Source organism: Parus major, chromosome 1 (assembly GCF_001522545.3).
Source record: "Parus major isolate Abel chromosome 1, Parus_major1.1, whole genome shotgun sequence".
Classification (NCBI taxonomy): Eukaryota; Metazoa; Chordata; class Aves; order Passeriformes; family Paridae; genus Parus; species Parus major.
In genome coordinates this window covers 11,312,472-11,335,162 of record NC_031768.1, presented here as the reverse complement: position 1 = coordinate 11,335,162, position 22,691 = coordinate 11,312,472, and the positions used below count along the sequence as shown (strand labels likewise).

Sequence of the window (22,691 nt, the reverse complement as noted above, 5' to 3'; positions counted from 1 at the left end):
CTGTGTCCTGCTCCAGGAGGAAGCAGCCAGACAAGCCAAAGTGGAGATCCTGCACTTCTGACAAATGAAGTGGACTTTTCTGTGAGTCCACCACCAAGAAAAATATATGTCTGAAAGGGATATGTCTGCTACTGTCCCTCCTGCATCTGTGCTGGAAAGTGTTGTATAAAGACTCTGGCACATAAATGTTGCATCATAGTCCAACTGAGAAAGAAATGACTTTCAATTATCTGAAATATATTTAAACTTGTACAGTTTATATTTTATGTTTGAAGTATGAATTAAAACCTGTAAAGCAAACCTCATTTTTGTAAAATGAAAATAGCTTACGCAAGCACACTTGATTTAGGTGAAATTATTCAAAGCTTCTGTGTAGAAATGCTCTCATAGTTTCATAGTGCTGCCATTCACATGAGTTTGGGTTTTCATGTCTGGGTGTTCTGGGTGATTCATGCTTCTGAGGATGACACGTAGCAGCAAGCTTGAAAGCTAAATCAAGAAATGAAGATATATAGCTGTAGTGTCTGGCACCTGCCTGTGCCTTATCCTCACACTCTGTTGTTTGGGCAGCCAATGCCTCTGAAAGCTTTTCATTTGTCACATCAGAGTTGTTTACCTTGGTGGTAGATAATAACATGGGACAAATAATACTATAATTTCATATACTTGAAACTTGAGTCTGCTGAATTCTCAAATGTGTTGTGTTGTACTTAGGCTAAGTCACTGGAGATGGAAATGTGACATTAGGAGCAAAGGTACTGGTTTTATGCTGAGGAAAACAAGAATTAATTTATTTGGGGATTCTGTAGAACAAAGGAATTAATAATTCTTTAGCACGGGGTTACAACTCAGGCGTTGAAAGCCTTACAAAAAGAGTGTGTCCCTCCAGCCTCCTCAATAGAATATTTCTAAAGATCCTCAAATAATGTTTACCTAAAATGGCTCACTGAGTTCTTTCTTCTCTGTAAAGATGATTATTTTTCTATAATTTCCCTTGACTGTATGGACATAAAGCTGGTGTTTAGTACATTTAAGGGCAGAAGTATAAACTGAATAGAAGCTCTGGAGGCTGAACTGAGAACACTTTCAAGGCTGGGCAGAGTTGGTAGCTCGGGTGGGTGGAAGTCCTTGCTTGCCCATCCATGTTTGTCTTCAGGGATGCTGTTGATATGAACATAGTGCAAATACTGGTTTATATTGCCTGAGCTTTCATAACTCTGATCTTCAGCTACAGCCTGAAGGGTATCAGAATCACATTTTAGAGCTCAAAATTAGAGTGAAATAAAATGTTTATTACGTTGTTACAGATCACACTGAGGCAATTTTGGAAACTGTTTTGAGGTAAAGCTGTTTATATGAGCACAGTCAAAAATAGTTAATACCTAAGTTTCCTGTGTCCTTTATGGTCCTCAAATGAAGGACAAATCCAGTTTGAGTTATATCCCTTTGTTTATTTATTTATTCCTTCAAATCCTGCTGCCTTTGGAAATTCAGGACTTCCTCTGAGGTCTTCAGCTGTATAAATTTCATAAAAATTCTTGTACATTTCTAAATTTTGCTTTAGTAGCAGCAGAAGCAGCTTTTCCAAAGGCTGACTTTTCTGCAGAAAAATGCTGGTTTCTTTTGAGTTCTGGCTCAGTTTCCACACAGCTCTTACTGAGATGTCATACTACTGTCTTCCTTTTAATACTGTGACTGGTGAGGAAGACTGATATCTGAATTGTTTCTTCTCAGGAAAGAGGGTGTAAAATAAGTATAACTAAAACTGTAGGGGTTGGGGCTTTTTTGAGAGGGGGTTGTTTGGGTTTTTTGTGGGGGGAGGCATATGGTGGGGTTTTTTTTTTGTTTGGTTATTTTTTGGTTTTGTTTTTTTTATTTTTGTTTGGTTGGGGTTTTTTTTAAACAAAGGTAGAAGTCATAATTCTGGGAACAATTTAGGGTTTTTTTTCACTCGGAATTGTCATGAGATCAGATCCCACTAGAGAATTTTTAGGAGTCTGGAAAAGTGTCATCAGTATGCTAGGAAACATTGAACCTAATAAATGTGATCATTTCTTTATGTATTCCCATTTTTACTGGGTAGATATGGGAAAGAGTTATGGAGATATTTTCAAGAGATTCTTATTCATGCACAAATGCCATTCTTCTAATATCTATAATAAATGTTGTATTTGTTGGATATCTCTGTCCATATCTACCATTAATGAGTAACTTTTCTGTTCAGGGAATAACACACTCATGCAGAGTTAGCAACAGATAAATATCTAATCACTCAGAAACAAGACAGATACCTTCATGGGATATTCTTTATGCATCTGCTCGACAGCTGAACAGAAAACTAACTTAGCATTTGCAACTGAATGACAGGATTTGTCTTTATCTGAGAATTGTGTGAGTTCATCAAGCAGAGAGGGAACAAGGGAGAAACCTTTTAGCAGAACTGCATTTTCAATGTTTTCTGTTTTAGTACTATAAAAGAAGGCCAGTTGAATTTCCAAAAGGGATGATTTGGTGATGAAGACATTCCAGTATTTGTTGACCTTCTGAGTCATCAGGATGTAGTAACACTCAATTCCTGAACACAGAAGCACAGCTGCTGGTGTACCATACAGTAGATGTAATTTTAAGGACCTCTACCTTCAAAAAGTCTGTATTTTTTCTAGTAATTCTCATACCAACCCTATTTTTTTTTTTCTGTCCTCTTTATATAATACTTGGGAAAAGTACATTTTTGTTTAATGGTTCCCCTCCATCCCCTGTGAGCGAAAAACCATGGAGAAAACAGATGTTCTATGAACAAAAATATATTCAGCTTTGAAGGAAAGCACTTGGGGGTTCTGGTGAAAACCAAGTTGAACATGAACCAGCAGTGTGCCTCTGCAACAAAAAAGGTGACTGACGAGCTGTGCTGCATTAGACAAAGTATTGCCAGCTCACCAAGGGAGGGGGCCCTTCCTCTTTACTCTGCAGTGGTGAGGCCTCTGGAGCAGTGTCCAGTTCCAGAGCCACTGTTGCAAGAGAAGCATGGAGAGAGTCCATGAAGAAGCATGAAGATGATAAAGGAACTGGAGAATCTCTTCTGTGAGCACAGGCTGGGAGCTGAGACTCTGCCCTGGAGAAGGCACAGGAGAATCTCGCTGACAGATAAACATTTCTGAAGGGAGGGTGCCAACAGGACAGAGCCGGGCTCTTTTCAGCGTTGCCTGGTGACAGGACCAGAGGCAATGGGCACAAACTGGAATACAGAATATTCCATCTGAACATCAGGAAACACTTTTCATCATAAGGGTGCCTGAACCCTGGCACAGATTGCCCAGGAAGTTGTGGAGTCTCCATCCTTGGCAGTATTCAAAAGCAGTCTGAACACGCTCCTGGGCAGGCAGATCTAAGTGGCTGTCCTCGATCAGAGGGGTTGGACAAGACCACATCCAGACTTCCCTTCTGATCTCAAGCATTTTGTGATTCTAAAAATGAAAGAAATGGAGGGAATAATGTAACTCTATTAGCTTGTAATTTTCGAAAGAGGCATTTCTGCTATTCTGGCATATGGTGCTAAGTAAGGGTATAAAAATTACTCTTCCTCAGGATCATTGGTTCCCAAGAAAAAGCAAATGCCATCATCTCCTGTATTACGAGCACATAGTATACCTAGAGGCATTTCATGCTATGGTATTATCTCCCTACTGCAGTTTGTTGAAAGCTAAAGGGATTTTCATCTGTAAAGGTACACTTTTGCACAGCTCTTCATACTTCTGTCTCCTCTGGGAATATACATTGATCTGCTGTAGTGAAAACATTCAGTATCATACTGACACATCTCCATTCTAACACTTTATGATTCACTGGCCCAAAATGTCTTCACTAATTATAATGGGAAGCCTTGCTGAAATGTGTAGCTAATTTAACACTAAATTTGTAACTAGCACTAAAACATCAAATGTGCAATTAAATTTAGACTAGTGGCAATTCATATTTTACTCACCCTATATGCCTTGCGCAGTACAATGCTTTTTTGATTTATTACTATTCTTTTTAACTCTCTCTAACATTTTTACCTGGAATCCATAAGTGCTATTCTCTGAATTTCTGATACCAAATATTTGAATAGAAAGTTATTTTTAAAACTGAAATTTTCTCATGCTAAATAACATATAGGTATACTAATAATATGCTTTTAAAATTTTTATATAGTAACCTTCTTGAATCACATACCTCTAGTATTAGTTTTACAATAATTGGAATCCACAACATACCTATATGAGTGGTTTATAGACACGTATGTATAGACTTGTAGGCACACGTTCTCTGTAAGGAATCTTTAGCTTCAAATAAAATTTATTTTGATTTATATTCATATACTCTAGGAGTGCAGACAGAGTTACATTATAGGAATATTTTTTTATAACTGTACAGTAAGATTATGGACTTTTTTCTTTTAAAGTATCTGAAATGAAGCCTAAATGTGAAAGAAAATTTTTTATGGGGAAATTAGGGAAACGAGTTAATTTTATGTAATTTTGCCTTCAATGTAAATGCCAGTACAAGCTCATAATTAAGGGTATTTTCAAATTTTTTTTTGAATATTTTGTTCTAAGAAAGTGAAGTTTTATTAAATTGTGGAAATCAATATCAGATTGATTCCAGTTCTCATAAAGAAATGTTTCACTTTGACATTAAAAAAGACAGAGATCATACAGAAAAATCAATAACATAAAAATTTGCATGTCTTTTTTCTAGTTTACCCAAAAAAAGAAGCTTTAGAATATTATAAGGATGAGAAAATTTAATTTCCTTTGTAAAGGTTAATTTTTATTTAATTTTTATTGTTTAGAATATCAAAGGCCTTTCATATCAGTCTCTAGCTACCTCTTACACAAGGAAAGCATTATTCTAATGCAGTTAGACTTTGCATTTTGACATTCTCTTTTGACAGGTTTGGAGTGAAGGGGAAACTCAGGATGGCAGTGCATACCACTTGTGTCAGAAAAAGATAAAATGTGAAGGTTTGGCTTCCAAGGATGGAAGCAGGCATTAAAACTGAACAATACCTTGGTGTGTCTAATTCAAACCCATTGAAACAAGTATCTTGCAGAGTATTGATATTCAAATAGTCCTGGAGGCTCGTGTGCACTGGGTTATTTCATAGTATCAAGCACATAATTAGGTGACCCTTGAGGGAAGAAATCAGTGCTTATGTAATTCAATTGAGGTCAAAAGCAGTTTCCAAACTGGGTCGGCCCCCCAGGGTATGGAAGCAGCAGAAAATTTCTAAGGCACAGAGGAAAATTCCAGCCGGCTTCTGTCCATCTCCCTCCACTTTTCTTCTCCTTTCCCCATGCCTGAAGCTCTGCCCCAGCACTTGCAGCTTTGTTGGCTCTGGAAGCTTTGTGGAAAAGGCAATCTGTGATTTCAGATATCACAGCCAGCGAGTGTGGGAGTCAGCCATTCCAGAGCTTGAGGGAAAAAAAATCAACAAAAAAACCCAAATAACAAACAAAACCCAAATCCAATAAAAGAGAATCCTGTATATAAAGTTTGTCAATTGATTTCCTGAATGAATGCTCCAGAAGCCACTGGGGGGGCAGTGACCTGCTGGGGCCATCGGATCCTGCCAGCAAGGGGACCTCAGTGGACAAGAGTTATCCTGGCTGCCCTGCAGTACCCTGGCCTTTCTCCCTCACCATGTGCCCAAAGCCTCAGGCATGTCCTCAAAACACCCTGCTGCTATGTAGAGGCTTTAAAAAGTTTTGTATGAAAGTTTAAAAGTTCACAAAGAGCCTTTGGGGCCACAGGCCAAGAGCACGAGCTGATTATTAGGAAGGTGTTTTTGTTTCTGTCTTGAATGAGTTCTTTCCTCTCCAGCTTTCAGTCATCCATATAAATGTAACAGAAATTACTTGGACTGAAAAAGGGCAAAATTGTCTTGGCAAAATCATGAAAAAACTAGTTAATGAAGTCAACAAAAGTTTTCCCCAGAAATGTGATGGACCATTGATAGAAAGTGGATATGGGCATCAATGGCTAAGTTTGTTTATTAAAATTTAAAATATAACTGCAAAGGAAAGAGTTTTCTCAGACTTTCTTTTAAATGTCCATTTCTGCAGGAACTGGAAATTAAGTTAGTTTTCCAGCTTAGTCGGAAATAAAGTTACTTTCTGACTTTGTATCATGAGGAGAAGCATAAGAGAGATTTTTCTGGCCTCCTGTTTGCTGTCCAGTGTTTTTATTCTAGTAAATAGTAAAATGGCAAAGCACCAGAGTGGAGAAGTAACAGGAATAGTCTCACTTTCCCTTCTGTCATGAGCAGGGATGATGAGGGATGCTGCCTGGATGGTACTGAGCTGTATGAATCTTTCAATGAGCTCTCTCTGGTGAGGCTAGAGGCTGAGAATTACATCAGATCTTTTTCTGAGGAAAAAAAACCCAGAATTTTGTAGGTGCAAACCCATCAGACCCATTTTAGAGATGTATTTATAAAGAAACCATGCTTTAAATGCTTAATTCTCAAAGAAACTCCTTTAAATGTAGATGGGAATATTGCAAAAGCTAAAGTTCAAAGAAGCTATTCTTGCTCTTTGTGTGTTCTCTCATCCATTTTCCTCCTTGTGTCTCCTCTTCTCCTTTTCTCTCTAACAAACCAGCTCCTTTAACTTTAAGATAAATTTAATGGGTTTGTTGTCTTAAATAAAAACTGCCAAACAGCTTTTTTCATCCTATTTTTGTATTTTTTACTTTTAGATGTCGTTATTTTAACACTTGAAAATCTATTGAATAACAGATGAAAGCGTAAACCTTCACTTTTATGTACAAAAAGGCTCTAGCTAATTTTATACTTGTGAATATTTGTGACTAGTAGAATAGGAAAAAAATAATTTAGTAATTTTTCACCTCTTCTTATTACCATGTTCAGGAAAAAAAAAAAGGAAAACAAACAAACAAAAGAAACACCCCAAAGGTATCATGTGATAAGTGAGTTAAAGCACAGTTAGTTTAGCAAATACCAGTTTTTAAAATCCCTTAAACTCATGTTGTAGGGTTTTTTACTTCTTTTATTTACTTCATATCTGGTCCCTCTAGTAAGAGACGTATGGAAAACTTTCTTGCTTCTAACACATGAGCATTTTTACCCCCTGCAGTATGTGCATGCTCCAGAGGGCTCTGCTGCCTGCTACCCTTTCTGTTGCCTCAGAGGATTGACATCTACTGTAACCTTCATTCTCTAGCTGTAATCAGCAAACTCATCCCCTCTTTCTTCTTCTTCATTCCTACCTAGGGACTATTTAATTTTCTTTCTCTCTGTCTGCGCTGTGAGTCCATTTTCTTGGCTTTCTTTTCACATACTCTTGATGTTGCTCTGCCTTCTGTACCCACCTCTTTGGGTTTTGTTTCATCCCAACAGCCTTGGTTTCTGACACAGAGCATGAGATGAGTCAGAAAAAACTGAGACAGTGCAGTTAGTATTTAGAATTGAAATAAGGAAGTCTGTGTCACCAGTGGGCATCTGGAACTGTGGGTTGTTTTAATAATTCTTTGAGCTTCTGAAAGAAAATTCAGTTAGAGAACTCAACTGACAAAAACCCACCCAAAATTTTTTCAGTACCTTGTATCTGACAGTTTAGAAAGATCCACTTTAAACAATGAATTTAAACATTCTGAAATATTTCCAAAATGCTTCTCTGATGGAGCAGGAAGCCTTAGCTGCATCTGCTAAAGGATCTGCTGTTGCGATGGAAACTTGGATGTGCCTCAGACAAAATTCTGTCTCTGGCAATTGACTTTGTCACTGTTGCAGAACAGAGTTCTTTAGTACATCAAAACATTTAATCATAATTTTTGAAAAATTCACTCTGAATATTGAAGGATGCCTATGCAAAAATTTTACTAACCTTGCTTCTTCAGAGACTGGGAAGAAAGTAAAATGTCCTCCCTTTTTTTCCCCTGCCATGTCCTTCTAGAAATACATAAATAATTAAATTCAGTAGCATGATGAAAACTGATGGTTAAACACACAGGGAAGAATCAAAGAAAATATTTAAATGTGAAAGTTGCATAGCCAAATGGCTTCTTACATACTGTTCCTGTCTTCCAATAACAGGACAATTCCATCTAGTTTAGTCTTAAAACTCAGAGTTTGATGAATTGTTCAGAACCTGTTTCCAACAAATGAGTCTTCCAAGAAAAAGAAAAAGCATTTTACCAATTTGGAAAAACAGAATTAAGTGACTTTTTATGATATTTCAAAGACACATGATAAACAAACAAATAAATAAAATATTCCAAATAACACCATAATGGAAAAATAACATAATTTACAATAATGAAAAAGTATTCCTTAAAAAGTGAGTGATTTTCAATTGTATGTACAGGTAAGAATGGTAATTGGCTCCTTACCAGCTTAAATGCAGCAAGAGTGATCCATATTCAGTGTATCCTTCATTTGATTTGCAAAAAGCTTGAACAACTTTATTTGCTTTATACAGCTAAATTCACAAATGGTAACAAATTATACTTGCTTCTTCATTAAAAGGAAATAATTTTGTGTTTGTTTTCCCTACAAGTCCATGAATTAGATTGATAGCTAAGGGTCATTCTGCTCAAAAATTTACATTTCTAAGACCACTCTCTAATTTGATAGTTACTTACAAGGCTATATTTTCTGTAGAGTTCTGAACTGTAGAGTTCTTTGAATTAAGTTTTCTTATTCTTTATTCTTAAGTATTTCTATCCCCTCTTATTGAACAGGAAAAGGAATCAGATACTAGGAAATTGATCTTTGAGATTCTGCCATGTCTGATACAAGTCCATTATAAATAAGCAATCAGCTTATAGAGGATGAGAACGATGATAAGGAGGTGAATGTTTCCTCAGTGCTCACTGCAGGACCCTCCGTCAGAAGGCCAGGGGTAAAATGCATTTACAGAACAGTAGGAGAGAAGTCTTACACCATCACAGTGTCCTCCCAGGGAGTACTCAACTCATTTATACTCTCATTTGCTCCCCACCTGGAAATTCAAATGAAAAAATTATAAAATCATTTCAAGCGGTTTTGCCTTTTTGCCTGATTGAATCACATAGTGGAATGTCTCTAGCTGTCCCAGTTACCAACACCCAGAAACAGAGGTAGTAACTAGTTTCAGGAGAGAACACAAGCTCATGAAGTCTGTAGGTAATGCAGAAAATTTTGTCCTGGGAGTACAGGCATTGAAGAGTGTGGTCAACAAACTGGCAGTGACTTAGACAGAAACATCCCTCATTCTATAACAAATCACAAGATTCTTTTTAATTAATGTCTGTAAAACATTACCACTCCCCATTTAGGGCATACTCATCACTGATGAATATGTGGCTCTTGATGTGTTGCTCAAGTTCCAATTTATTAGACTTTTCTTTCTATTTTTATTGCATTACAGAAACTCAACCTACTGCATGAAAGTGTCCATTTCGCTGACGGTGGGTGAAAATGACACTGGACTCTGCTACAATTCAAAGATGAAATATTTTGAAAAAGCTGAACTTAGCAAAAGCAAGGAAATCTCATGTCCTGAAATTGAGGATTTTTTATTTCCATTTAGGGAGCCTGAAATTCTGTGGTATAAGGTAAGGAACACAAGAGATTTATACCTTCAAATATATATTATTCAATGTTTTTATGATTCTCTTGATCAAAATGTGAAAATGTGAAATTATGAAGCTTGAGTTGTTTTTAGTTTTGTCAAGAAAAAGCAACAGGACCAATGGTAGAAAAGAATGAGCTAATTGAGAAATTCAAATGCTTCCTTTAGTTAACCGTATGTGATATCAATGTATTCTTTACCTGAATAAACAGCTTAGTTTTGCAGCATAAAATTCAGCAAATACTACCAAAATCTCAGTTTCTACGTGTTTTTAACATACTTAAGGTTATAGTTGCAAATATATTGTTTTTTTCAATACATTTATTTCAATACTGTGTAATGTTTTCTAGATCATTACTTAAGGGCCAAGTTCTTGCAAGTGGTGTTGCCTGTGGGAAATGCAGTAGAATTAATTATGCTATACGAGACTGGGCTATGTAAAAAGTTGAATTTTGTGGCCCAGAAAGAAAATGTCCAAATTAACTGATAGTATATCTAAGGTAGGAGAAATGTAGCCAACTATTTGCTTATTCTCATCTTGGATTTTGTGTCTGTAATAAAATGCTTTTTCAGATTAAGAATGCAATTTTTCTAGGTCCAGAAAGCTTTGATTCTAAGATGGTTTTAGAAAGAGATATATAACACCCTTATATCTCTTCATTCTCATCTTCTCTTTCTCTACAGTTTTTAAATATAATTTTTAAAATGAATTACAAAGAAAAAAAAAAATTCCCCTGAAGCCTGAGTGGCTGGTAATATAAAAGTCATAGATTGCAGACATAAGTGTAAAGCTAAATAAGTAAATTAAATATGAGCCACTCAGCAGCTGTTAAAAAAAAACAACAAAGAACACCAAAGGAATCAACTCCCTTTTCTAACCAGAGGCATAAATATCAAATCAGGCGATAAAATTAATTTTAGCTAACATCTGAATAGACTGGGTTTTTACATATTTAGTTTATATACATTTATAGCTATCCTGGGCTCTTGCCTAGCCACCTTGACTTTGGGCTGTATTGTCCACAGTGGTTCATTTCAAGTGTAAGAACACAATCCCTGAAGTTTTATATTGTCTTTAAACAGGAATGCAAGACAAAGACATGGAGATCAAGTATTGTGTTCAAAAAGGACACTCTTGTCATTCGGGAAGTTAGAGAGGATGACATTGGAAATTACACTTGTGAGCTAAAATATGGATTCTTTGTTGTCAGAAGAACTACAGAGTTGACAGTTACAGGTAATTTCAGACTTTTTCTATCTCTTATATTTAGAAAAAAACCCACTGAATATTATGGTTCAAGTTGTGTATTTTTTGTGTGCCTAGGTATGAATGGTTGATTCATTAAAACTGTCCTGAATACTTCGCAGTGGTATCTGTAATACCTTGACAAGTCTGAGTTTTGTTCTGTTCCAAAAGCCTGTGGGTTGTTCGTGGTGTGGGTTTTTGTTTTCGGTTTGTTTGGTTTTTTGGTTTTGTTTTGTTTTTTTTTAGTGGAAAATGTGGTCAAGGAACAAATAAATTCAGAAAGCATGACCTCTTACAGAAAAAAAACCCCAAAACACTATGTCTAGCATACTCTGCCATGTGATTAAATTACTTGGGACATAAAATAGATGTAGCAATAACTCCACAGTACCAGCTCTAATTGTCTTTGAACATGAGAACAGCTGTGGCCACAACCCAAGAGCAGTAACTCTGTCCCAGTGAGACCATTGCAAGTGTGTGACAGGTGCTTGAGCAGCACATGAGGAGGGACAGGAGAATTTTCCCTCTGTTATTCTCTCCCCACTTTCTCTAATTCATAGTTCAAGAACTTTCTGATCTCAACTGTCACGTGCTGTGGTTACCAATTAATCTATTTTGCATTAGTTTGATTATATTTTTAATCCATTTAGTCTTGGCTTTGAAAACATTTTGAAGTATTTAAGTTCCACTTAGTAATTATGTAACATGAATAAACTCTATAACTCAGCAAACAGAAATTGCATAAAATGCATTTAACATAACCTGCTTTTAAAACTACCAGATCAGTATTTAAAATCCATTATCAATGAAAACAAAACTTATGCTGTAATAGTAACATCCATAGCAGCAGAACAACATTAAGAATGGTCCATTTAGTTTTTAATTTCTCACCAGACCTCTAACCTCCATTTTACAATTATGTAAAGCATATAGCTGAACATACATGTAAGGGAAAAAAATGAGCTTTCACAATTCCAGGATTACAATGGAAGTCAGGAGTACCTCATGAACTATGTAATTCCATGTAGTTTCATGGTATATTTCCTAAAAAAAGGCAGAATGAGGATTTTCCTGGCAACTTAGAAGTGAACTAGATCCATATGGTTGACAAGGAGGCTCGCATGTATAAGTTCTTGCACCCTCAAAATATCTAGTAAGCCAAGAAACAAGACTTCCAGAATAATTAGGTGGGCTGTTGATCATTTTTTTGTCTAATATAGAAATCTGAGGCACAGCAACAACTAGTAACATTCTTATGTTAAGCATTAGGTTGAATTGCAACAGTTTCCCTCAGTGGTGAAAAGTTTGTTTTCTCTTTCACAGCATCACATTTTCCCTCCACATTAACAGAAATGATAATCAATTGGGAATGCAATTTTCCACTGCTGGAAGTGTCTGGAAATCAAATTGTTGATGTTGTTTTGGGAGACTCAAGTAATCAATCATATGTATTTAAACTCAATAACCAGAATCCTCTTTGATGATGTACAGCATTGGTTTATTTGGTCAGTACAGATAGGCAATTACTGTTGAGTGATTAACCTCATAATAAACGTCCATATACTCTTTTTGATTGCTTCTGTTATAAAGAGAGCAGAGAAAGATTCTTCAAGTGTGTGATTTATACCAGAATAATGTCAATTACCTTTTGCAATATTTGATACCTGGATTTCAAGAGTATGTATTTACTGCATTATTAAGTGATCCCTTCTGTCCCTTTGGTTGGTGCTCCACTGCACAGAAGTATTTCAACATACTGACAGAAAAAAGGAAGGAAAAAAAGCTTTGGAATCAGACTCATGCTACTATTTGTAGGAATAGTTTTTTTTTAAAAAAAATGTAATTCATCACTTGTAGTGTAGGTAGGAGTTCAGTATTTAATATTTAACTAGAAAGAGACAGAAAGAGACTTGGCTGATTTTGATGTGCTAAAAATGAATGAATTCATAGGAATAGAACTTTTCCATCTCCACCTCTGCAAACCCCAGCAAATTTAAGGACAAACTCCTTTAGTAGTACTATGGGTCATCATATTATCTTCATAATATTATGTGAATAAACAGAACAAGCAGATAGATTCACCCACAGTACTAATTTTTGTTACACCTATTCCTCACCACATCTCCAGGCAGCTGTGGGCAATCACCACTTAAGGATTTTTTCTTTCTCCTACACAATGGATTTTGTCAGAATTGCTTTCTCTTTTAGGGAAACCTGCTGCTCTTACAGATTATTAACTATGGATGTAATTATAAACATGTTCTTTTCAATATTGGTGTTGTATATTCTTGTTATGATAACCTCTGTGCTTTGCACCTTAAATATCTGTGTTCCTCATACTGAAACAAGGAATGGCTCATATTCTGATTTATCATTAAAGCTGAAAAATAAGAAGGGAATTCAGATATTTTGAAAAAGACAAAACTCACTTAATAGACAGTATCCATCTCTTCTAAGAATAGCAGTTGAAAACCCCTAAGCTATGGAAAAAAGATCATTTCCTTTCTTTTTAAAAAATGAAAAAAAAAATTGTCCTTTTTAGCTTAAAGTATAAGCACTCAATGCCACCTTGGGTCCATGTTTACAGTACATCTTTGCAATAACAACTATTACATTGTTTGTTTGTTGTGTTTCAGGTTTTTGGGGTTTTTTTCTTTGATCATAGTGTAAACTTAGTTTTTTTTTGAAGATCTGTATCTCACGCTGAAAAAAATATTATTGTCCAAGTATTTTGAATCAATTTCTTTATTGTTCTGAGACAGGACCTAGAAATTCCCTGTTTTGCAAAACAAAAACTATACGTTGATTATTTTAGCTTGTAACTAATCAAAATACTCACCTAAAAAGTATAATTGGTGGTTTTTTTGGTTTGTGGTTATGCAACTACACATTTTAAAATGTCCCACAATGTGCAGTCATTTGTAGACTTTTATACTTCAGATTAAGAGGTTTTATTTTATATGTGGAATTTTAATTAAGGCATACCTGCTGTCTGACATAATTAAGAGTGTGTTTAGTATTGGGAAAAAGAATCCTATTAGAAAAAAAAGTATGCTGTTATTTTAGTCATAGTGAACAACGTGGCTCAAAAATACTTTCCTTCAGTGGCTTATTTAAATATCAGGTTTAATAATATTCTTTTTTAACTTATAGTACCGAGGCTTTTGCAAACTCTTTCTGCTTTTGAAGGGTTTACTTCAGGTCCAAGGAAGTCCAGCCTGTGTCTGAGATGGAATATACCCATCCCCACTGCAATAACATAGAGTTCTCCATCATGAACATCATAAAGCAAACAGACCCCATCAGCCTTGGCTTGCAGCTGGAACTTTACTTATTCTGTTTTAATTTTAAGTATTAAAATGCTTTTTCCATTCTGTCAAAAGTAAGAAAACCTTGTACCTTGAAGATGGAATCAGAGCTGATCAGTGAGTTCTTAATCCTGAAGCCCTTCCTCACAGATACCCTTTGTATTCTATATTCAATGATTAGTTGAATTAGGAAGAACTTCTGCTGGAATAAGCACAATTTCAGATTTACATGTTCCAGAATGTTTACAATCAAGCTAGAGGAGTAATAAATTGATAGAGTAATATTTTTAATATTTAAATCCAGCCCGCTTGGTTTAACAAATTTTTTGCAACAATCTTGAAAGTGCCAGTTTACTCTTTCCATCTTCAACCCATTACTTTTTTCATCTTTAGGTTTTTTTTAAACAAAAAAAAATAAAAGGAATTAAATTTTTCTCATTCAGTTATGATGCCTAAAGTGTGGGTTATGTTGAATTAGTTTTGGCTCTTTTGCTTTCTGACAGATTTAGTCATCATTAGCATAATGGGAAATCCTAAATAACTACATGTATGTATGTATTTTTAGAGCTGATCACTGTAAAAATATATAGTATGAAGAAATAATTATAATTGAACCTATATACCTCTAGGTATATACCTGGCCTCACAGCTCGAAAATGTGGATCTTTTACATACAGCTAGCCACTATATATTGTGAATAAAAAACAAACAAACAAACAAAAAAAAGGGACACATACACACATACTTGGAAGGTTATAGCCTGCTTTAAGTGGACTGTGTTTTAAATGTGTAAGACAAAATGCTCACCATTTTTTTCCCCAAAAATGTTGGCTTCAATTTCTTCCAGGTGTGCTGCTCTTTCTCATTCAATATATCAGAATGCAGAGAGGGGTGCCATAAGTATGTTCCTCATTCTTTTTAGCAGGCTCATGGTGAGAAAAGCATTAAAGAACAAAGAGAGTTGTTCTGTAAGCATTTAGAGCTTTAGCACAGACTCTGCTTGGTTGCTGAAGTTAATGACTGATATGAACTATATTGAATGTACCCAGTGACTCCAGGATTTAGCTGATCCTAATAATTATCAGAGCCGTTGTTCATTCCTTTTGTTCATCATTTATTTAATTCAATTCCAGAACATACTCAGATAGAAGTTCTATTTACCATTATTCTGTGCTAGGACTAATGAAATATAAAGCAAACAATAGAATCATTATGAAAGCAGCATGTTCAAAACACTAACCTAGCATTTTAAAATGCATTAAATTCTGTAGGTTTAACAAATTTATGTCTGAAGAGTGGGATGATTTTTTTTTTTTTGTAAATTAGAAATGAGTGATTTTCTTTTATAGTGCAATCATTTTAATGCACCTGAAAGCACGGGCCTAAATTAATTTCCTGTGTGAATTTGAGTAATAATAATCAAAACATTAAGTTGATGTTTGATAAAATATTCTCTTGTAAATGTTCATTTAACATATTTATTATAAATGGGTTTAGAGGGTTACTCAAAACCAGACTTATATGAAGACAGCAGTGAGCAAAGCTTTATGTTTTTACTTCAAAGGAAGAGCAGATGATGTCATGTACTCTATGTTATAAGTTTAAATGATGAATTAGAAAACCAGCTTCAGCTGGTTTAGCCAAAGAAGAGATGCAAAAGTTAAAGGGTGAAAAAAATTCCAAATTAATTTTCAACCCTGCTGCTGGTGACCTTTTGACATTTCTTTCTTTGTCATATGCTGAGTGGGGATGCTCACAAAGACAAGTTTTAATTATTAGAGATTATTCCTATCACAGTTAGGGTAGTAACTCTGATAGTAGGGAAGATCCTCTAGATAGTAATTCAAAGAAATAGGCAAAGCAGGGTGGTCAAAACTTACCTAATAAAACAGACTCCATGGACTTTAGAAGGAAAATTTTCTCTCCCTAAAATAAGAGCTGACAAATAACTTGCTCCCTTTGGGAGATGTGTTTATATGCTCTTCATTCTGGACAATACATTATTTCATGCACAGGATGCTGCTCTTTTTCTGTTATTTACCAAAATAGCAGGTGTGGCCGCGAGTTGATGATGCAGTCATCACTTCTGCTGGAGTCCTGCACTCCCTGGGGACAGCCCAGTGACAGTAAAAGTTAGGCATTGTGTCAATAATTGGTAAAAAATCTTAGTCCATAATCAAAATTAAAAATTCAAATTAAATTAATAAATTGGACAATATGCAAGAAATGCAATGCATTACTGCGCATACTGTTGTTAAATTTACAACAAGTTTGCTTATTTCTAAGTGTTATTAAAAACCTGATGTTTTTTAAATTTATATTAACTTTTTGTTCCTGAAGATGTTTTTTTTTTCAATTTTGGCTTTGTGTGTAATGTTAAAGACTAAGGTAAAATAATAAGTCCAAACAAATTTGGTTTTTTACATCAGTGAGGGGAAAAAAATAGGGAAATGACAATTCCAAAATGAAAGTTTGTTTGTGTGAGTCAATTTCCCTTTCTTCATGAGTCATATGAGAATACTGAAATAAAAACAATGCGAGTGGATGTTGTTACCAGGATGATTGTTTCAGTTCAGTGCAGTGAGGTTGTTAAGATTAACTACATTCTGCTGAGAGAAAGAATTTGCAGCAAAAGTTTATCACAAAAATATTTTAGTGACTACTAAAGACATAAAAGACATATAAACTTGTAGTTTAGTAATAGCTCACAAAATTAAATAAATCTGTTGTTAAGGCACCCAAGATGCTTGTTAAACTACCTTTTAAAAAGTAGATAAATTACATTTAATGTTAGTTTCACGTTATTGCTACGGAATCAGAAGACTTCATTTTACTTTTACGTTCCCCTAGAGTATGTTAAATCCACCAACACTGTCCTAACTGAGCATCTGGCATTTCCAAAGCTTTTGTTATAGTGCTTTAGATAATTTATATGTACAGTGGGGTCTCCCAGGATGGTACTTTAATAACCAGAGTATAAAATGTGCCAGTACAATAGCATATGGACCTTGTGTTACCCCCATCCTAAAAATAATCTGTACACATTCTTAAAAAGTCTATACAAAATTGGACTAACTGAATATTTGGCTTTAAGATGGAAATCATTTTCCAATGCTTTCAGTGTCTTTGAAATGGCTTAGGCAAGTTTTAAGTTCAGAGCTGCTAGGCAAAATTATATTGGTAAGACATATGTTCAGATTCCACAGTACATGTACCTGAAATCATTGCAATTGTTTTTAGACACAGAAAATTTTTGTTGACAGAAGAAAAGGAAAGACACCTCATTTTAACTGCAGCAATATCACATGGGGTTATGTGTGTTAACAGAATAGTAGCCTCAAAATCATTTAGAAGTTATCCAATATATATTCCACAATATTAAAAGAGTAACTTCTCTTAAAGCGTATTGACACCCGCAGAAATATTGTCATCTCCCCATCACCAAGCCCCAAGGAAAAAAAAGGCTTTTTTTTCATGCTGTTGTCTCACAGTATTAATCAGTTACCCAAAATATCACAGTATGTAAACAATAGAAATGCTGCATACCAAACTTAAGAAACAGGCCTTACTTGGAATTCTGTTACAAGTGTAAACCAAGACTGAAATCGTGGTTTCTCTGAGATTGGTGTCCATTTGCCCATTGACTTAGAGGGTCAATATTTCATCTTTTGACTTTCTGGTTATGAAAGATCAGAACTAATGTTATTTTAAAAATTTAAATCAATTTTTAAAAAATCCAGCTCTTCAAATCACCCTGATGTTTTATTGTTATTCTGTCATGCAATTTCTTTAAATTAATGAATGAAAAAATTTTCTAAAGGTAATTTAAATATTCTTTCTTCATGCTATAGTAACAAGCAAAGCACAGGGTAGCTGCATAGTGACTCTCCAGAAGAGGATGAACAAGAGATGAAATTATTTTTTACCATAATATAAAAGGAAAACCTTCCCATCTATTTCTATATGGCTATAAAGTACAGATTTTAATTCCTGAAGTCTGAAACTATAGTTCCTCACAGTTTATTCACTTTGGTAAACAGTTTGTTTCAGTCCTCATTGGAATAAATTTTGATAAAGCACCTACTGATTTATTGGGAAGTATAGAGCAAAAATTCAAGAGCAGTCAAGAGAAATAGCTCTTGGGTACTTAATCTGAAAAGTTTAAAAATTAAAGATATGTAAAAGGGAATAGAAATTACTAAATCAAAATTGTAATAATTTAACTTCTGAAACTTTACTTATCTATCTGAGAGCTTAATATAGAAAAGCAATCTCACCAGCTTGTTTTTTTTGTTTTTTATTGTGTTAACATGATAACACACAATAATTTTTTGTATATGAAAAAGAAATTGGAGCCAGAAATGACATTTTCCCATTTCTTTAATGCAGTTTTTCTCTTTGCTTCGGAGTATTATATTCACATCCAGAACTGGATTAATTTAAAAATATTAGATAGAACTTCATAGAAACATGACTGAGGAGTGATATAAATCAGTGAATTTCCTCCACATTCTTTAAGCAAAGTGAAGATGGGAGAACTAGAGTAGAAAGATACTTGAAGATTTGCTCCCTTTCTAAATCATTCCGTTTCACCTCACTTCATTATTCCCATGTTCAACAAGAGGATTATATTTCCCCAGATACTTGCTATGACAATGAACATTCCCAGCCCTTAGCAAGCTCTTTATGGAGCCACTAGTCCCTTTTACTCAAGTTGTGGAAAGTTTCTTTATGGTGAGTACATGACCTGTTGCGTGTTTTTTTTCCTAGAGGTAAGACTCCTCCACCCAAGTTTAATATTTACACCCAGTTATATGAACTGGCTGCTCTTCCTGGCAATTCCATGGTGTGATTGGTATCCTTTTTATGCCAATGTGTTCAACATCAGATGAGCCGAGTTTTACAGAGTTCCACTTCCATCTCTTGGCTATCCAAGGGCTTTAGTTGACAAACTCAGATGTAGATTTATAATATAGGCATCTAAATCACATGAATCCTACTTTAAGTTTTCATGGTTGTTATGGTTATAACCTTTGGAAATAGCAAGCTGGCTCTACATATTTCCTTGTTATAAAACCAGCGCAAAAATTCATGTCAGCTTTTCAAAGCAGACAAGTACAAATCTGTAGCAGAAATATTATTTGTTTTTTAAACAAAATGTACAGCTGGGGAAAAAAAAGTTCAAGCTTTAGGGTGTACAAGGCTGTCTTTAAATCTCAGGGGCTTAATATACAGTTGGTCTAATAAAATATACTGCTTTTACCTTGATATCTCCAAAGCAACATTACTGTTATTATATTTCATGGTATTTAAGTTTTCTTAGGATGGATTCACAGCATGCATTTCTTTAAGCTAGCTACAGTGTGCAAAACAAGTATAGGAGTTTTTATTAAAATATTGCTGTTTTGAATAATTTTGGCAATTAGAATGAACTGTGCTTCATATGTAACACCAAGTTGCCCTTTTTCATTCAGTGCTTTACTTGAAAGTGATGATTGTGACGACAAGCCAACTGGAAATTTTCTTTTTATACTTCACTATTCTCAATTCAACACAAACTAAATATAAAGAAAAATGAGTCCTCTTTGAAAACAAAGGTTTTGGTTTGAGAGCTGCTGTAAACAGAATAAATGTTTTATTAGAAAGTAGGTGGGTTATGATGCTTCAGTGTAGAGATGGTAAATTTATTTTAAGCTCCTATTTCTGTTCAGTACTTATATGTATCTTCTAACAGGGCATTTTAATGCTGCTATCAGTAGTCTTTAATGCCCAGGTGGGTAAAGAGCTGAGGAGAGAGGTGATTTTTGTTATCTTGTCGTGTAGCTCTGCCAAGAAATCTTGTCTCTTCCATGCACATCCAAGAGAGAAGTGCAACTTGCTGTGAACATCTGGTTCCTCCACAGCTTTGAGCCTGGCACCAGAGTCCAAGCATCAGCTGCCTTATGGCATCCCATGCTGGACCTGTCCTAACATGCTACCCCCTCTGACTCTGTATTCCCACTGAAAGGTTCCTGTCTTTGCATTTTGGGGTTGGTAATTGCCTCTGAGTTTGTGATTTCAGTGGTCCAGGCCATTCTCTCTCAAAACCTCTTTGCCCAGCCTGCCCCATGAACCACAAACCAGCAACACGTTTTGGGTCTTGGTGTCACACCGAGATGTTCAGCAGCAGGAGGAACCTTTGAGGGGCCATGCTGCCATCCCACAAACACTGCTCTGGTTGTTCCTGCCCTCCAGCAAAACACCCATCTGCCAAAATTCAGGTCTCCCCAGGCCTCAGGAAGAAAGGCAGCACAAAAAGAATCCCCTGAGATGGAGGCAGCAGGGACCCCTTCTCCTGCGGGGCCAAAGTGGTCACCTTCCCACCTGGCCACAGCCTCCAGCCCAGCAGACACCTCTCCATGCAGTGGCAGAGTGTTGCTGACATCCTGTTTTGAACTTTCATGTGTTTTGTTCCCTCAAAACAATTCCATTCATTATTCGGAAATTTTTGAGCTAGTGTTCAGAATTCAAAAAGTCACTCATGAATAACTAGGCAAAGGGCAAAAAATGCATTGTGATAAGCTAATTTAAATAGAAATAGGCTCATTCCTTTGTGTGGGTTGGATATGCATTTTTATTTTTTTAATTTAATATCTATATTTTTAGGAGTAAATTCAGTTTACTGAGGAGCTGCTCTGACACCACCAGGAAAAATGGAAAATTAAGGCTAGGTGACTTGTTTGTCATTTTCATACAGCTAGCACTACCTAGACTTTTTGTTACATTTGGACAATGACAGTTTATTAGGATAAATGTGAGGGCAGGAACAGAGATTTAGGAAGCAAAGACACTTGCAAGATGTGGATAATATGACATTTAGTGGAGATTATGTGATCACAACAGGAAAAACATCTATTTTTCTTCCTATTCTTGTGCACAAAAAGAAAAGCTCTACACTTAATAGGAAATAGTCCTATGCAGCTATTTCACTTACTAAGAGAGGCTCAAAAGACTGAAGAAAAATGCTTGAAAGATCTAGTTTGGCTTTTGAAAAGTCAAGGACATTTCAAAATGGTTTTGCATGTGTTCTGTAATGTCTTATTCCAATATATTATAAATGGTAGTTGGCAGATTACATCTCATATTTTCAAAAGCTAATGTCTGTAGTCTTCTGCTCTAGATGTCTTCTTGTCTATGTGGTTCAAAAACATCTCTGTGATCTGTCATAGTAGTTTTGATATGCACATAAAGCAGAGAGAACAAGGATTTATAAATTCCACTCAGAAAGACATACAGGTAGAAGTGTCTGCTAGGGGGTGGGCAGAAAGCATAAAGCACTGAAGGTGTTTTCCTTTAGACTAGAGTATATATAAATCAGAATAAAATATTTTAAAGACTAGTTCAGAGTCCTGTTTTTACTTAATTGTTCCATAAGACACATAACTATCAGTGGGGTTTTTTTTATGAACTGTCCTTTGAAAACAGCAGTTCTTAAAAATGCTACTTTATTAAAAAAGGAAACTAACCCAAGCAATACAAATTATAGGAGGGTTGGGCCTTACAGGCCAAATTAAAAGACTTTCATGACTTCAAAGTTGTCTTTCAGTTTTTGGATGTATAGCAAAGTCACTCCTCTAAGAAAACATGACAGCTGATTTGGTTCCCTTATTAAATTGAGTGCTTCATAGTATCAAAGGGCAGAAAACTTGCATTAACTTGATTAAAAATCCTATACAGAGTCAACAGAAAAATGATGAATTTACTTTTGGTATTTTAAAAGGATTTTGTGGGCAGATAGGAGAGGTTTTTTAACAAATAAATAGTTGCAGAGTGAATAACTACATGTGTGGAAGGTCCTTTTAGTTTCTGCTCATGTGTATAATGGAAGAGTAAATAAAATGAGTAGAGTAAGTAATGCAATTCTGATTCAAAAGCTGAATTGGAGGTGGTCTTCATTCTTGTTTGCTTATGGCAACTGATAAAATCTAGTCAAATTTTCAGGATGTGGATTGTATTTTCAACATGCATAGAAGAAGTGTATTTATTTTTTCCATGCTTTTCAGCATTGTCAGAAAGTTAGTATGGAAAGAAATTTGTTTTCTGCAATTTCAGCCATTAAAAGAGAAGGCAATCAAGTGCTAAACCTGTAGTATGTAAAGGATTTTGAGAAAAGAAAAAAAATTTGCACTGGATTGGTGGGCTGTTATGCTAAATATTTGAAGACAGTGAAAAGTGTATTTATCTACATCTAAGAGACATTTGGTGATTTTTTTTACTTATTCTAATGAAAACAATAATCACATGACTATTAAAATCAGTTTTACCTCTTGTTTTTTTAATTATAAATATCCAAGTGTTTTAATTAAACACAAACACACACCCAATCATTAACTTTGAATGCAGTTTTCTGACTACCATTAAACAGAAAGAAATCTCTTCTTATCTTCCAAAATCTTGGAAAACGGAGAGGAGAGGAGATTCGAGGAGAGGAGATTCGAGGAGAGGAGATTCGAGGAGAGGAGAGGAGAGGAGAGGAGAGGAGAT

The 22,691-nt window shown here is 35.3% G+C and overlaps 1 protein-coding gene and 1 long non-coding RNA gene across 2 annotated transcripts in view; one reads left to right on the top strand and one right to left on the bottom strand.

Moving 5' to 3' along the window:
- The window catches only part of IL1RAPL1 (interleukin 1 receptor accessory protein like 1), a 678,633-nt gene that overhangs the window by 402,634 nt on the left and 253,308 nt on the right, over positions 1–22,691 (top strand). Inside the window, exons 4-5 of the mRNA XM_015624648.3 lie at positions 9,411–9,597; positions 10,698–10,851. Of these exons, the coding sequence (XP_015480134.1) occupies positions 9,411–9,597; positions 10,698–10,851 (341 nt within the window). The remainder of the gene's footprint in view (positions 1–9,410; positions 9,598–10,697; positions 10,852–22,691) is intronic.
- Positions 1,893–22,691, bottom strand: part of LOC107203133 — a 25,453-nt gene continuing 4,654 nt past the window's right edge. Inside the window, exons 2-5 of the long non-coding RNA XR_001521004.2 lie at positions 16,049–16,274; positions 14,976–15,094; positions 7,887–9,002; positions 1,893–3,464 (exon numbers count right to left, since the gene is read on the bottom strand). This is a non-coding gene — a long non-coding RNA (uncharacterized LOC107203133). The remainder of the gene's footprint in view (positions 3,465–7,886; positions 9,003–14,975; positions 15,095–16,048; positions 16,275–22,691) is intronic.